The 16,587-nt window shown below is 46.5% G+C and overlaps 1 protein-coding gene across 1 annotated transcript; it reads right to left on the bottom strand.

Annotated features, from left to right (window-relative positions):
* Positions 1-7,620: 7,620 nt before the first annotated feature.
* On the bottom strand, positions 7,621-9,759 carry LOC119381168 (uncharacterized). Its single transcript, XM_037649127.2, has 3 exons — positions 9,613-9,759; positions 8,804-9,178; positions 7,621-8,010 (listed from the first exon to the last, which is right to left on the bottom strand). The coding sequence occupies exons 1-3, from the start codon at positions 9,719-9,721 to the stop codon at positions 7,787-7,789; spliced, it is 708 nt and encodes a 235-aa protein (XP_037505055.1). The 5' UTR covers positions 9,722-9,759; the 3' UTR covers positions 7,621-7,786.
* Between the last annotated feature and the right edge of the window lie 6,828 nt (positions 9,760-16,587).

Genomic DNA, 16,587 nt, shown 5'->3' with positions numbered 1-16,587 from the left:
CCGCGCCGCCCCGCCGGTAAACCGCGTTGTTGCCGACGGCGTCGCTAGGCCTCTCGCAGGAGTACGGCACGGCTATACGACGAACGGCAGCTCGCGATCACAAAATGCTTGCTGCTGTGCAGTTTTCGTCGCCGTTATTTTACACACACAATAAAAAAACAGGTGTCCGCTATCCGCGTTAAGCTACGGAGCGATGCACTTACAACGAACGAGACGGCTCGTAGTCGCGGTTCCTGTTGCTCGCAGTGCAGCGGCGGCCGCATGTTGGTTCAATCTATCTCGTATCGGCGCTCGCCTTCTCGCTATACGTTTGACAACGGTGGTTGCATGGCACAAAGAGACAATTTAAACTTACTCATTCCAGCAGCTTTTATTTTCTGTGAAACATTCTTTGCTTCACCGGTGGCCGGTGCGAGCTCGTATATAGAACTCGCCATGGCGATCGGTGTGGCTGTGCGAGTTCGCTACGCGCCGCCGGCTTGGTACCGACGACGTAGCGAAGCTTTCTTACCGCTTAGAAGTTGCAGCCGGTGAAACATCGGTTCGGTGACACTCCGAGAAGCAAGCGTTGCCGGTGGTCGGGGCGAGCGCGTCGCCGGCGCAGCTCTCACACCGGCCGCCGGCCGGCTTGATGCCGACGACGTAGCGAAGCCTACTTCTTACTGCTTCGAAGTTTTAGCCGGTGAAACTCCAGAAACAACCCGCTGACGATCGCAACAGCTTACTTTTGTTACCGATGAAATTATTCTTCGCAGTTCTTCGTAACTCGGCACGTTGAAGCGAGGTATCCGTGGCGTGTCGGAGGCTTGCATTCGTGTGCATGGGCACTGCCGCTTGACGGGAGAATAAACACGGGACAGTCAGCTTGAGGTGTTCGCGGTCGGACGCTGGCGCGAGTTGAACTTGTCTCTGACCAGAACGGTTCAGTGGAGAAAATAGTCCTACACGTCTACACAAACCAACCGGCCGTTGCAAATCCTCGCTGCAAATCGTCGCTGCAAACAGATGCCCGTGCACACACGCACATTCACACACGCACGCACGTCACGACCAAAAATGGTTTTTAAAGCTCCCATAGGGAGTTTCTAACCACGTGACACGCACGTCACGACCAAAAATACTTTTTAAACCTCCCATAGGGAGTTTCTAACCACGTGATCTAAAACTTCGTGGGGAGTTTAACAAGGTCATGTCGTTCATAAACTCCCCGATTAAGCAAAGGGCGTTTTACGACGACATGTGCCGACTCCACCCCGCTACCACGGAGTAAATGATTGGGGCATGGGGGTTTTAGGGGCTCATATGCTGGAAAAGCTCCCATCTCGGCTAATTTTCGTTTACAGTGGTATACGTTCTAAATGAAGGAAAGAATAGCGAAATTGATCACTGAAATACAGGCCTACCTAGATATAGTCAGGATGAAGACAAAACGATTTATCATTGCCTTTGAAAACAAATACGATGCCTTTAAAAAAGGAGAAGCGTTCCCCGACGGACGTTGGGGAGAGATTGCGTTTCCGGAATGTGTGCAGATGATTCGCAAGGAAGTGGCTGCTATTCTTTTACGTCTTCTGCGATCGAGAGACAGGTTTAAATGATGTATGGTGAAACATACTCCATGGAAAGATTCGCTCAGGCGTAGCGATTGCCGACCATCTGCCAGGATAACCACGCCTGTGGCAACATCACCACCACCACCAGGAAGAGTAACGATGTAGGCGGAATCACCTAAATTTCGACTACAATGATTTATGGAGCAGGAATTGGCACTTTGCGAAAATATATTAGTTGGTATTCCTGCAAGAATATTTTCCAGCCGAAAAGACTCGTTGGCAGAATGCATTCACCAATCCACATTCCAGCAAATGTCCACATCTAAAAGCATGGCGAACTAATTGTCGGCCAGTTGGTTATACATGTTGTATAGTAGGGAAATGTGTGTGTATATATATATATATATATAGGTGCCGTGGGGGTACATTGGCTCCGGTGCTCGGATGCTGACCCGAACGGCATGGTTTCGATCCTGGCCTCAGCGGTCGCATTTTCGTTGGAGGCGATAATACATAGAGGCTCATGTGCTAAGCGCACGTTAGAAATCCCCAGCTGGTCAAAACTTCCGGAGCTCTCCACTTCGGCGCGCCTCATAATAATATCGTGGTCTTGGCACGTAAAAACTCCAAAAGCTATTACTATTAAGCGAGTAGTGCGAAAAACGAGAATGCAGAAAGCTACACGAACAATGACGCGCGACAGCGCCTGTAACAGCTGATTTTTATTGCGGCGAAGAACGGAAATAAATACGTATGCGACAGCACTTTGTCAAGAACAACAAGAGCACAAATGTGAAACGCTCACCATTGCATGGCGCTGCGCGCTTGTCGCAAGTGGTGATGGCTTGTTAGCGGAAACATAAGTAATTTCTTTGTCTGGCAATAAAATCGATGGTGTTCTCACGTATATATCAATAAAGAATACAATTCTGTGGTCCTCGATGATTTCACGTGTCATTTTGGTTCCGTTTTTGGATAACACGTCACATTTATTGAATTACGCGTGGCACCCACACTGTTTACAACGAACGCTAAGATTGCCGCTGACGGCTCTAGTAAAATTATATTGGTGCTCTCGAAGCCTGTTATTCAAACGGCCAATCTGGCCTAGTACACTTTCCCGTATGTCAATATAGAACGTGGTGCACCACATTCGTGATTCGTGGAACAAAGTCAGACATATATCTTATGACACGTAATATGGAGAACTTATTATTAGGCGCCATTAAAACAGCTCTGACATTCACACGCTGACCTATCAAGTTTTGATTAGTAGACAACATGGGTAAGTATAGGTATGTCAGATGTTTTGTGGACGAGCTTTTGTTTCTCACCACTCTGTTTTGCTTGTTTGGTAGCCTCACTCGGTTTGATTGCTTTCACTATGATTTCTGCAACGGAATCAACCACGTGACGTGGGAAACCGGCATCAATTAATCTTGAAACCTCCGCTTGAAAGCTATCATGTTTTGATGCTAACGTGTACAAATAATGCACAGTTATAATTGCTTATATTCACAAGAAAAAAAAAAACGGTTAGGCAAGATGATATACGTACAATCGCTGCAGTGATTATTTTGTGCATGCTTGGAAATAGTATTCGGGAAACCGCCTTCGATGTTAAGTTTTCTCAGTTCGATTCCCAGTAATACCCTCCGCTTTCTTCTCATGGATAGACGGGTACTTGTAGCTGGCGCTGAGAAGTTTGTTGGTCTTTCACTCACCTTCCCCCTCCCATCTGTCTAGCATCCTTTCTGTCCTTTCTTCCTTCGTTGTGTTGGATCTCCTGTGTGGTTATCACTGTATATATCATAATCATCACCCAGCACCTGGAGTAGCATGTCAGGCGAACAGCCAGGCAAACATCTCCAGCTTCATTAAAATGTTTATCTCTCTCTATCTCTGGATCTCCTGTGCTGTCTCCTTTGTTAATTTTCACGGCTGTATGTACTCGTGAATCATCGAGCTTTGTGCCGTAGTCGTGAGTCATGTCCCCGACTCTCGGGAATGGCCTTCATGCACAAAACCTTTTTTTTTTCTCAGACAAGCTACATGACTCAGAGATAGGTTAACAAAGAAGGTAGTAGAGAGATAGGAAGACTACTTTCGCAGGAGTTTGACGCCTTGATGACTGATCCCGAAAGACTGCAGTACTTTAATGACAAAGCAATGAAAACCTGATTTCTAAAGCGAAAAACGCCCCCCCCCTTTTTCTCCCTCGCACACACAACTACTAACTATTCTTCCTTCCGTTTGTAGCGTGACATGCTCCGAATGTTCGAAAGAGCGCTGACATCTTGGAAGACAGCGTACTGTGCAGCATGAACAAGGCGCACGCGCATTGCGCGCGAATCGCCTCACTGCAGCACACCTATTTACTTCAGTAGCGAAGGCATACGTGTCAGATATACTCGTATGCCAAAGAACGCGTACTAAAGAATTTTATCTCTGATTAATTCGTGCAGCGCAATATGCAAATACCACTGAAAGGTATACTTGCTGAAGGTGATATCCCACCATGTATACACGCCAGATGCCTCAGTTATGAGTCACACATAAAATGGTCTCAAGCTCTGCCGAATTTTTGTTATTGTGGAGAAGGCTGCTGCGCGAGAACGGAAAGGCTAAAGTAATTTAAAATTATTTTATTCGGTCTCCTAATATCTTCGTTTTCACATACATGATGCTTGTGTGGACCTTAAGAAAGAAGACATTAAAAAAGAGCACCGCCTGATTTCCAGACGAAGCATTTGCAGATACTAGTAAACTAACAAGGTAGGCCTATATTCGACATGTTGGCGCGCAAATTACTGAGATAAGCGTGAGCGAAAGGTAGCAGAAAACGTAAAAGAGGCGCCACCTTCTCGGAATAATTAACGCCACCGAGTGCCAAGTCGAGTTAACTCTCATCCAACTTGGTGCATTATGCTGGGAAACGAACGCGCTACCTCCCGTATTCAAAGCAACCCCTAAACCACCTAACACTCGCGAATAAAGCTACGTGACAGTGCACGCTGGTTGTTGTTCCCAACGTTCAGGAACTGTCTTTATGAATAATGTCCCTTGTTTAAGCCAGGCTGCATGGCTCAGCGTCTGTTCAGCATGGAATGTAAAGCGGAGATAACTACTTAAACGAGACCCCTTTCACAGAAAATTGACTCACTGATGACCCAGCTAAAAAGATTTAGGCTCTCCACGAACAAAGAATTGGAACCGTGTCCATGGTTCAAGCGCGAAGCCTTATGTCGTTAACATTAAGCAACACTAAGGCGAGCACGCGGAAAAGGGGGGGATGGTTCTCTGCAGCGAGAGAAAAAATTCGGCGAATTGATAATAATGTAAAAAACTGGAATAGAAATCATGTTTATTGCTATTTCTTGCTGTCTAACCCCATTCGAGGTCTAAACTGCCATGTCGGCCTTCAGATAGGAAGTGACAAGGAGAGGGGGGACGGGGTTCTGAATTCGTGCCGGGGGCCTCATAATACTGCCCCGCGTGCCGCAGGTCCCCGACCCCTGTTCTAAACCAATTCATTTTGACCTCGTGTAAGGTCACTACTACCCTAGTCTTGGTGGTGCTGCTATGACGAGCGCGTGAATTTTCCGTGTGCGCGGGTGGCTTGCATGCTCTTGCAATGTTAAGTCCCGGAAAAAAGGGCCATTAAAATATAAAGTATACAAATGTAAAGTTCACAAAGTACGTTGCCTTTGTTAATGAAAGCGTCGTATAAACTTAGAGGATGGGCACTAGCATAGTATAGCGCTAGCATCAGCCTTCGTGTGTTGTTTAATATGAATTATAAATGAAGAGTATCTATGAAATAAGGGTAAGCAACTTCGTAAGAGGGGCCCTGCACACATTTCCAAGTAATCATCGAATGGCTTTATTAAAGGACTTTATTTCAAATTTGTAAATTTGTAAGGCAGTGATGCCGACCAAAATGTAAGGTTCCGCTAAAGCTAGCCTAAACGAATCAAATGTGCAAGTTATACGTCCCTCGACGAGGCAGTTCTTTAGATACACCTGATTTAGTTATGGCTAGTTGTGGGGACATATGTGTCCTGTCTACCTCGAAGGGTAGGTCAGGTCCGTAGCCAGGGGGGCGGGAGCCCCCCCCCCCCCCCCCGAGATGTTTATTATACATGGTGTTTTACCGAAAATAAATAATGAAAATAGGCGTTTTTCTCAAATAGTCAAGGCTTTCAGCAAGTGTCCCCTTCCCCCGCGAAAAAAATTCCTGGCAACGGGCCTGGATTAGGTGCTTCGTTTATCCCCACATAGCAGCGAGCACGCTAAAAGCTACGCAGAGGAGGTAGGGGAGAGGTGCATATGACAAGAGCGCAAGAAGCTACGACCGCTCGTCAGCGCGCGTCATTACCATGAGCACTATCTTTTCTTCATTTCTCTGAACGCGTCGCGTATACTTTCAACGTGATCGCGAGCGAAAGCGCGAGCACGTCGCGATATCCCGCTGCGTCCACGGTAACTATGCAGCACACGATGCTGAAATCAGCCATTGGCCGCGCAATTTGGGTTTATGGCGCAGTTATCTGGGCTTGTGGCAGCATTTGTCGAGAAGAGCGAGAGATTTGTAGTTTTTTTGAGAATTCATTTTAAATTCCAGGTCGCGTGCTGTGCTCTGACGTTTGGCTCAGATGTTCTCAGGCGCCTCGACTACCGATCGGCAGCGTTTTCTGACCATGCTGTAAAAAAGTTGCAGGGCGCCTTTAAGGTCATAATTGAAGGTATAATGCAATTCGAACGCTTTTTAAGAATATTTTTATAGGATTATTTGATATACAGTATACTCTGACTGCTGCGTCATCAGTACTTGTGTGAGCTTGGCACCCTCTCTTTGCATACCTCTGCCTTAAATCAAGCAGTAGCTTTCACGAAAATGTGACCTGCAAGATCATTTGTAAAGCTCAGGCTCCACAATACAGCTAATTTGAATTGTAAACTGTTGTACCACACTTCGGGGAGCAATATTGCCTGCAACTAAGTATTTCTTTCGTGATACTTGCTGTTAGGTGCAGCCCTTATAACATTATAACTTTGCTAACTTCCTCTATTTAATATACCTTTATTGTCATATGGAGACGTTTTTTGTTGGCACGAGTGGCACTCTTGTTCTTGTTTTTCTTCCAAGCATATACGGTCGAGCTCTTGCTTCCGCTATTTCGAGTATTAAAAAAAAGGCATCTTTAAAAATAGAAATCAATAGTCCTGGTTCAATTGACTAGTTATGTTGTGTACATATGATAACGGAGCATAATTTTACTGTAGATAACGGCCAATTCACTGCAAGAGTAATTAATGAAACTTAATTGACTGAGTTGATAGTAATATTGGGAAACAGGCGGTATCGTTGCTGCACTTGGCGGAGCTGATCTCAACCACGCGCGTTCTTCTTGGTGGCCTCTGAGATACACTTCGGCACTCCGCTACGATATTGATGGTTCCGAATCAAGTGAAGAGTTATATTTTAAGGAGAAAACCTTAGACGCCTCTTCAAGCGAGAAAGGTGATCGTCGTCGTATACGTCAATACGAACGATCCCAAAAGTTACGTGTTCAGATGTTACATCTTGATGACGTCATCATACGAAATCATCACACGGTCACTGATGTGCCGATCTCGGAGGCAGTGCAAAGCAACGTTAGTTACAGAGAGCTAATGAGGGTTGGGGAGCAAGGATCAAAACGTCGACTGAGAAGAAAAAGATGGCTCGCAGTTGATCACAGGTTTACCAACACAGTCAGTGCCAGTGCAACTCTGAGACCGCAAAGTGCTGCTTTATTTGCTGTTTTCTCTATTTCCTGCATCAACATCGAGATCCAACACCGCAGAGTTACAACAAACACACCAATGGAAGGCAAACGTGCTCATGGAAGTGTGTCCAATAACTGGTATACCTCTGAAGAGGACAAGGCAAGCGAAGAAATGACACAGAAACACCCATGTGCACTGGCCAATGTATTGGCCGTCAAGTATAGGTCAGGGCGACCTATACAGTGACGGCCGACAAGAGATTTGCATCACACAAAGACAAGTATCTATTTGGGCGCAGTATTGTCACATTTATTTTTACGGATCTTCAACGCAATGCGCATGTGAGGTGAGTCTTGTGACCGGAAACTTTCAGATGTTGTGGCTTAAAAGCAACGCCATGAACTTGGAAAAACATTACAGACATCCTCGTAGAGATCATCCATTTATTCCACTGTGGCACATCAGGTGAAGTCTGGGTAAGGGATGGCCTTGAGCAGATTGTTGAGCACGGGTAGGACGCGGTAGGACATGGCATCCTCGATGCACGTGTGCACAAATTTTTCGGTGGCCTCGCTGATTATCTTCTCGTTGAGAACACCAACGCTTTTCTTCGGAATGCCCACGCGTGTGTACTCCGTCACCTCGAACACGTGGGCCTCAGGAGCGCCTCCCGGTCCCTGGGGGTCTGTTGAGAAAATCAAGAAAGGAAAGTGTGGACAGAAATTAGTTGTAATCTATCCATCTGCCATTAAAAAGATTTTGCGGTTGATTGTATCTAAATACCCGTGGTCCTACGTGAAGCTATGAGAGCGATGACGTGCAGAGAAAATTCTCGAGAATCTGCAGTAAACTTGCGCTTCACCTTATGAAATACGAAAGCAGTCACTAGACCCAACCAAGATCATTATATATTTATAAATTTGATTTTAAAAAGAGTGCGTATCTGTCCTTGTATTGCTTTGTTTAATCTACTGAGAGTTAATGAAATGCTGGAGATGTTAGCCTGGTTATTTGAAGGACATGCTACATGGAATGGTAATGATTGTGATATATACGCTTATAAACACCTAACATCACACACACACACACACACACACACACACACACACACACACACACACACACACACACACACACACACACACACACACACACACACACGTGTCACTGTTTACGATTGCAAAGTTTCGTTAAGGCTTGAGGCCCGCAAGGACGTCAACAGCGCTTTCGTGGCACGTAACGAACAGGTGGTGCTTTGCCATGGGCCCAGAATATTCCGCAGTTCTAAGCGCGAGTCCCGTTGAAGGTGCAATGCCGCCTTCAGAGACTGTTTCTTTGATGCGTATCGCCTGTGGTCACACAGGGCATGTCCCAGGTCTTCTGGGCCTACTGAGATATGTATATATCCACCTCCACGCGTCAAAGGAACATTCAACTTAAAGGTTAAGCACTATAGGAGCTCTGTCGCATATACTCACGGCCAATGATCATGTCGAGCCGCACAATCGCAATTTTCCCGGAGACCTGACCGGAGGCCATTTGCGTGGCGCTCTTGTAGTTGTACGTCGCCTCGAAGCAGATGTCGTGCAGCAGCACGACGGCGGCTACGTCGAAGCGCTCCGGTGAGCCGACGTCGTCGACATCACCGTCGCCCGAGGGTGACTTCAGCGGCCAAGGCATGCCGTCGTGGCTGATCCGTTCTAGGCCCCAGATCTTGCCGCTCACCAGCTCCCATGCCGAGTGGTCGTCGACCGAACTTTGTAGATCGGCCGTCACAACGCCTTGCACGAGGATGTCGCGGCGAAGGCGCCGCATGACGGCGTTCACGTACTTGCGCGCCGCGTCGAGGTTCCCTGCACATAGGCGTCTGGTTGCAGTCAGTAGATATTGCATGCGTCCTTCACACTTTCACAAAACAAAGCAATAAGAATAAAAATGTTGGAAATTTCAGATGTGGATCGAGATTGAGAAGCAATGTTCTTTCTCCAACGGGCTCTGCACTGGCAGTAATCGAAAGAGCAAAGCGTCTCAGGCCTTAGTGTTCAAATTTAAATTCTCAGGATGCAGTCAAAGCCAAGGAAAAGGCGATGTCATAAATGGTTCTAGCATCTTTGGATACAGTGCTGACCATTACTGCCATGAAAGGCTGCGCGTCATATTTTCTGGGCATATTGCCTTCCTCACGTATTTCACTGCATGAAGGCTAATACCTCAATTGTGGAAACTCGGAGGTTCTGCATGCACGAACACAAACTACAAGCTCCTCATAATTGGTACGAAAGCTTACCGCTGCTGACGGCTACATCCTTCCCAGGACTAATCCGTACGCCATCTTGTAGAGGCTCTGAGCAGAAGAGGTGAGCGGCCAGCTTTTGCACGCATTTCCTGAAGTTCATCTTTTCACGGATTTCTTTCTTGAGGTGTTGATCGAGTCGAACTCACAAAGCGCCTGCTCGTTCTGCATCTTCGAAGTGCTCCTTTTAAATAGGGACCATGTGCACAAGTACCGCCCCTTAGAGAGAGCAGGTGCTCGTGGGAGGGGCGTGCACAATGCACTTGTGTTGACGTCAGCACAGCTGCGCTGCATTACTCATCATCAGTTAAGCGCGAGAGGCGCCACTGGAAAAATATTCTTTTCTTTATTTTTGGGCAAGAACATTGACATTTTAATCAATAGAGTTTGTGATCCTTCTTTCAATTCTGCAATTGTTTTGATTGTCGCTCTAGTGGTTCCAGATTTTCAAGAACGTTATTAACAGAATGTAGGGATTTTTGCGGACACCTCTTAGCTTATAGAACATTTTCATATAGCATCCCAATATGAGTCATTTTGCTGCAAGGGGACCACACAGTGCCGAAAACAACCTAAAATGCGGATATAACTAGGTTACTTAAAAAAATATGCATATCCCACTTACTGTGGGAGTCGTTGTTATGCGAAGCATGCGGCGGGAAGGTGACTGTGGCGTATTTTTTTTTTTTTTACTGAGCGAAACGTTACAAAATGACGCTAAAGATTTCTATAATTTTATACGCACAGATATATATTGAAGAGCCGCATATATGTTATATAACCAGTTGTTTACAGTTGGGTAACGCTGCCACGGCAACGTGGGTATTACCCACACCAGAAGCGGTAAGCTGATATTTAGTGCTTATACTTGTCCCTTATGATGGACAACGCACGCACGTTTCACGAACCCGTGTGCATGTGTGGAAGAGGTTCTTGACAGTTCTTGAACAAGGTCAACATCAACGTGACCAGCGAGCACCAGCAGCTGGTCATGAGTTGTTATCGGATCAGGTCGTGATAGCGGTGACGCGGGGTCCATGTGTAGTGAAGTATGAGGTATAGTACAGCTGTTGCAAATTGTGAATGCCTCGGTCATTTTGTCGACAAATTGTCTGTCGATATAGGCTGTCGAGGCTGGTAGGCCTGAATACTGCTACGTAGACTAACATCAGTGGATGGCGCTTGTCGTATTCGTAGACTACCTGGGCGTATGTGGCCTACGTAGCCTAGTCTACAAAGCGGCTCTCAATCAATCTGGCATCATCCTCGGTCAGCATGAGGCCATAGCCCACCCTCGTAAGAAATGAAGAGGACACTGCGTCGTTCTTGCGGACTAAGTGCACTTTACGGTGCGATGATGGGAGTATCATACGTAACTTTCGGTTATGTATTCCTCCGGGGTCGAGCAATGCTGCAATATAGCTTCTGAATCATAAAAATACAAATGCAATGCTTATTAGACTGCTATAAAAGCGGAGCCAACGCTGCAACCACCGACGTTAATCTGATATGACGCCTGTATCGTAGGAGTACACATCGTAGGAGTATCATGTAGTGTTTATTGCTTTCTTGCAAAATTAGATAGCCAGCACCACAACCACAATTGACGTTGTACCGACAATACACCTGCATAGACTGTTTTTCCAAACCGGTTTATAGGCGTGGCGTGGCTCTGTGGTAGAATACCAGCATTGCCACGCAGAATGCTTGAGTTCGATTCCTTCTGGGATTCTAATTTTATTTTTTTCCATTTGTCCGGTCAACGCTGCCGATGTCGGTTTTTCTCAACGCTCTCGTATTTAAGTTATCAATTTGTCTGTTCTCGCCGTTCCTGGGTACATATAAACTGTCAGTCACCTGTGGCGCATACCTGTACACCTCGGCCCGTGGTAAACGGGTATGTGCCACACGTGTCCGGTGGAAAGGGTTTGACGAACTACGCGACAGGATTTTCACATTATTCATGTCATGACACAACAGTCGTATTCGTCAAATCCTCTTACACTCCCATGCCAAATTATGGTCTACACCAAGTTGAGGAGGTGATCATGAGAGCACCCCGACGTAGGCGGCTAGATAGATAGATAGATAGATAGATAGATAGATAGATAGATAGATAGATAGATAGATAGATAGATAGATAGATAGATAGATAGATAGATAGATAGATAGATAGATAGATAGATAGATAGATAGATAGATAGATAGATAGATAGATAGATAGATAGATAGATAGATAGATAGATAGATAGATAGATAGATAGATAGAAACGCTCAAAGTGCCAAGGGTTCCAAAGAAGTGCTTCGCATTTAAAACAAATAAACAAACTTGGGGGACGCTTGAGCTTCGCCTTCAAGAGTTGAACGCGCTGTCGTAATCGGACTCTGTTCGCATCGCCTTCTGAATCGGTATACCCTCGCCTCGCTTCTAAGTGGACACCAAAAGTCGGGGACAGTCATGTGCCCGACTTTCGGGAACGGCTTGTGCGCCCATAATCTCTTCAATCAGACAAACTACGTGACTCAGGGATATGTTCGCAAAGAAGCTAGTAGAGAGATATCGGCTGAAGCAAAACACCTGTCACAGAAGTTTGAATCCTCGATAAGCGGGCGCGAAAGACTGCGATACGTCAAGGAGAAAGAAGTGAAACACACCAGCAACATTTGAAAGGTTGCTGGTTCGGTCCCTGCCGGCGGCAAGCTGTCTTTTCGTCCACTTTACTTTCTTCACACCTATATCACAATTACTACAATACTCTTAAAACAGTACAATTAACGTCCCCTATACCTTCGTTGGCTTCGTTATCTGCTGGTTTTTCATTAAGGTTGTATCAAACAAAGAAACGAGCCCTCAAAGGTCCCTTCTTTCATACTTTCTCTTTGCACATATATCCGTGCTTTAGATGATAAACTTCAAGGTTCTAAATTTGTCTAGTCGCTAATTCATGATATCACGTCTTTACGTGAAAGAATTTTGGACGAGAGACAAGGAGGGCTAGACACAGGCAAGGGCTAACCTCCAAATGAATCATTTATTATAGGAACACATACCTGCCACGGTAGTCTAGTGATTATAGCGCTCGACTGCTCACCCGAAGATTGTCGGATCGAATGCCGTGCGTGGCAGCGTCATTTGCGATGGAGACGAAAATGCCCGTGTACTTATTTAGGTGTATGTTAAAGAACCCCAGGTGGTCGGAATCTCCGGAGCCCTCCTATGGCGTCCCCCATAACCATATCGGGTCTTTCGGACGTTCAACCCCAGCAATTATTATTATTATGGGAACACGCTATACTGTACGAGCGCGCCCACGCTCCTGCGCCATATCTCTTAATCTAAACTCGCCTAAGATCCAACGACATTTTAATGAGCGAGTCCCAGTTATCATCTGGCACGCTGTGGTATGGGCCATGGGTGTTTCAATAACCCATAACACCCTTAACTCCTAAAGGTTGTTTAGTTAGAGCATTGCTCCTTAAAGGCTATTTTGGGGAAGGAAAACACCCTTACACCCTAATTTTTGCAAATTTTGGTTTGGCAAAAGGGTGTTTTGCTTGCTTGAAACCCCCTTAAGGGTGCAAAGTGGTTTAGAGTGTGCGTGGCGGCGTCATTTGCGATGGAGGCGAAAATGCCCGTGTACTTATATTTAGGTGCATGTTAAAGAACCCCAGGTGGTCAGAATCTCCTGAGCCCTCCTACGGCGTCCCCCATAATCATATCGGGTCTTTCGGACGTCAACCTCAACAATTATTATTATTATGAGAACACGCTACTGTACGAACGAGCCCATGCTCCTGCGCCATTTCACTTCTATGATTACACAAAACACCGAAAACGGTTACGAGGGTTAAATATATATCAGCTGTCACTTGCATGTGGGACATCTACTTAACGTAATTCTTTTTTCTTAGACAAGGCAGTAGTAGGCACGCTTACATAGTGACTATTTAACTTTGCCATTACTGCCGCTTCTGTTATTTATACAGCGTTTTTTTTTTTTTTTTTTGTCAGCGTGTGTGGACCGCATAGCACATATTTCAAATTCAGGCTTGCGCCCACAACTTGTGAGTTGCGTCGTGACCTGACTCTGCATGTTCCCTGGGACACTGTAGCTATGTTCCCTGAGGCGGTCGTTAAAGGGACACTATAAAGGCAAATGCTAAGTCGACGTTGATTGCTGAAATAACGTTCCAGAAACCTCGTAGTGCTTTTTTCCTGCCAAGGAAAAGCTCATTTTGAAAGAAAATTATGTTTTAGTGGTCGGCACAGCGCTAGCGCACTTCAAATCACCCGCCTGTAAAGGCCTCGTGACGTAGTGTTTGCCTTGTCCAACGTTGCCCGCCTTTACTACCCGTTAGCCGACGCTGCGCTTTTTACTCTGAAGGGCACATTACAAGCGTTGCCCAAGTTGCGGTTGATCTTGTCATCCTCTGCACGAAATTGCAGCGAGCACACACGCAGATTTCTTGGTATTTAGCACACTGTCGCAGAGGCACGGCACTGAGCCACTTCGGCGTGGGTTCATTTGCGGCACCCATTGGAAAGTCACGTACCGGTTTCTTTGCTGCAGCTGCTGTTGCTCAAGCGGCGCACGCCGGTGCATTGATCCAGCAACATAACAGGGACGCGGCATTTTGTCGGACTTTTCGTTAGAACGACTTTTATGAGCGTGCATAGCACACAGAACAGTACGCGATAACGAAACTACCACTGAGAAGCGACCGCGCAAGCGGAAAGGAGCCTGGCGAAAACGGAACTTTTAAACCACCCACGCCGTTCCCCTTGCAGCATTTTAATACGTCTTGTAACGTACGGAATGTTATTTTTTTATTATAAGCACTTTGAGTACTAGTGATTAATTGTACTCGGAACTCTTCAAGTCATCAGGCTCATCCAATATACCCCACTGGTGGCGCACATCGTCTCCTACATTTACCTAAATTGCACCTATACCTAAATGTGCACCTATACAATGCGCCACTCCTGCGTCCCGGGACTCCCGCATGGACCTCATGTACTCAATGGAGGAGCTTGAAGCGGCACTGGCAAGCTGCAGGCGCTCATCATCTCCGGGGCCTGACGGTGTGACATATTCAGCGCTCGGAAACCTTGGAGAGAAGGCGCGACGCATGCTGCTAAGTATGTACAACGAGTCCTGGAGGAAGGGTTTGGTGCCGCCAGAATGGAAGTGCAGCCGCTTGGTTCCGCTTCTTAAACCTGGCAAATCGCCGCTAGATCTGTCATCATACCGACCCATTGCTCTAGCCAGCTGCATTGGGAAGGTTATGGAAAGGATGGTGCTGACACGCTTGGAGTGGTATCTGGAATGGTACAGCGTTTACCCAGACTCCATGGCAGGCTTCCGACGTGGGCGCTCCTCTATTGACAACGTGATTGACTTAGTCACGTTTGTCCAACATCAGAAACGCCTGAAACGCCTCACAGCAGCATTGTTCCTCGATATAAAAGGAGCCTACGACAATATAACGCATGGCGCAATAATAGACGCGTTGACTGAAGTCGGTATTGGTGGCCGAACATTCGAGTGGATACGCAGCTATTTGACTGGTAGAAGTTTTTTCATGGTCACTGAGGAAGGCGCCACATCTTACCATCAGACAGGACGTGGAGTGCCACAAGGTGGTGTGTTAAGCCCGACACTATTCAACCTTGTGCTCGTTGGCCTCACGAAATGTTTGCCCAATACAGTCCATGTGTCTATATATGCAGACGACATCTGCATCTGGGCATCTGCAGTGACACGCCTACAAATACGAGCCCGGATACAAAAGGCAGCTACGCTGACCTCGTTGTACTTGAAAAATCAAAATCTAGAACTGTCACCCGAGAAGTGCTGCTTTGTCGCATTTACACGCAAGACAATGCGGCAGTACACAATAACGATCAATGGGCACGCAGTTGCCCACGACCGGAAGCACCGTTTTTTAGGCGTAATCATCGACCGCGATTTATCATGGACGCCACACGTTTTGTACATGAAGAGACGGCTGACTACCATAGCGCATCTTCTCAAGTTTCTGGGTGGAAAGTCGTGGGGCACATCAGTAAGGTCTATGCTACAGCTCTACAATGCCTTATTTCTCGGTTTTGCGAGGTACAGTCTTCCTGTGATTGGAAATACCTGCAAAACAAATTTGAATGCACTCCAGGGCCTGCAAGCTCAAGCTTTAAGGACATGCCTCGGTCTTCCGAAATGTGCGTCTACAGCGGCAACAATCGTCATTGCAGGAGACCATCCTGTGTCAACGTACATAACCACTGATACCCTCAGGGCTCATATTCGACACCTTGCCCGGGTACCTTCGCACCATCTGGCATCTTTACCTGCACAAAGACCGCATACAACATTCAGCCGCATTATTGTTGACCATAGTACTTTTTTGCCATCGAACTATACGCCTGCAGCAAGACCATCCTCACCTATATGGTGCCTACATCGACCCGAAGTGCGCCTTACCATACCTGGAATTACGACGAAAAGAAGAATGTCATCGGTTGCCCTTAAACAGGCTGCACTACTGTATTTACATGAGGTGTACATCACTCACACCCATATTTACACTGATGGTTCAGTTATGACTGCAAGCTCAACCGCCGCCGTAATAATTCCTGCAAGAGCTACCACAATACAGCTCAAAATGTATCACGCAACCTCAACTACAGCTGCTGAACTAGTAGCGCTCCGTGCTGCTCTTCAATTTGTCATGGAGCAGTCACCTACTTCGTGGTCTATCTTCTGCGATAGCAAAGCAGCCCTCCAAAGTCTACCCTCTGCTTTGCGTCATGGCTCACATGAGCAGCTCGTCGGGGAAATTAGGCAAATCCACCATGCAGCAATAGAAAAAGGGCACCAAGTAATATTCCAGTGGCTGCCTAGTCACTGTGGAATTACGGGAAATGACCAAGCGGACGCAGCTGCCCGATCCGCTCACGACGGTGTCAGCAGT

This window comes from Rhipicephalus sanguineus, chromosome 2 (assembly GCF_013339695.2).
Source record: "Rhipicephalus sanguineus isolate Rsan-2018 chromosome 2, BIME_Rsan_1.4, whole genome shotgun sequence".
NCBI classification, from domain to species: domain Eukaryota; kingdom Metazoa; phylum Arthropoda; class Arachnida; order Ixodida; family Ixodidae; genus Rhipicephalus; species Rhipicephalus sanguineus.
This window is presented reverse-complemented; position numbering and strand designations above follow the sequence as displayed.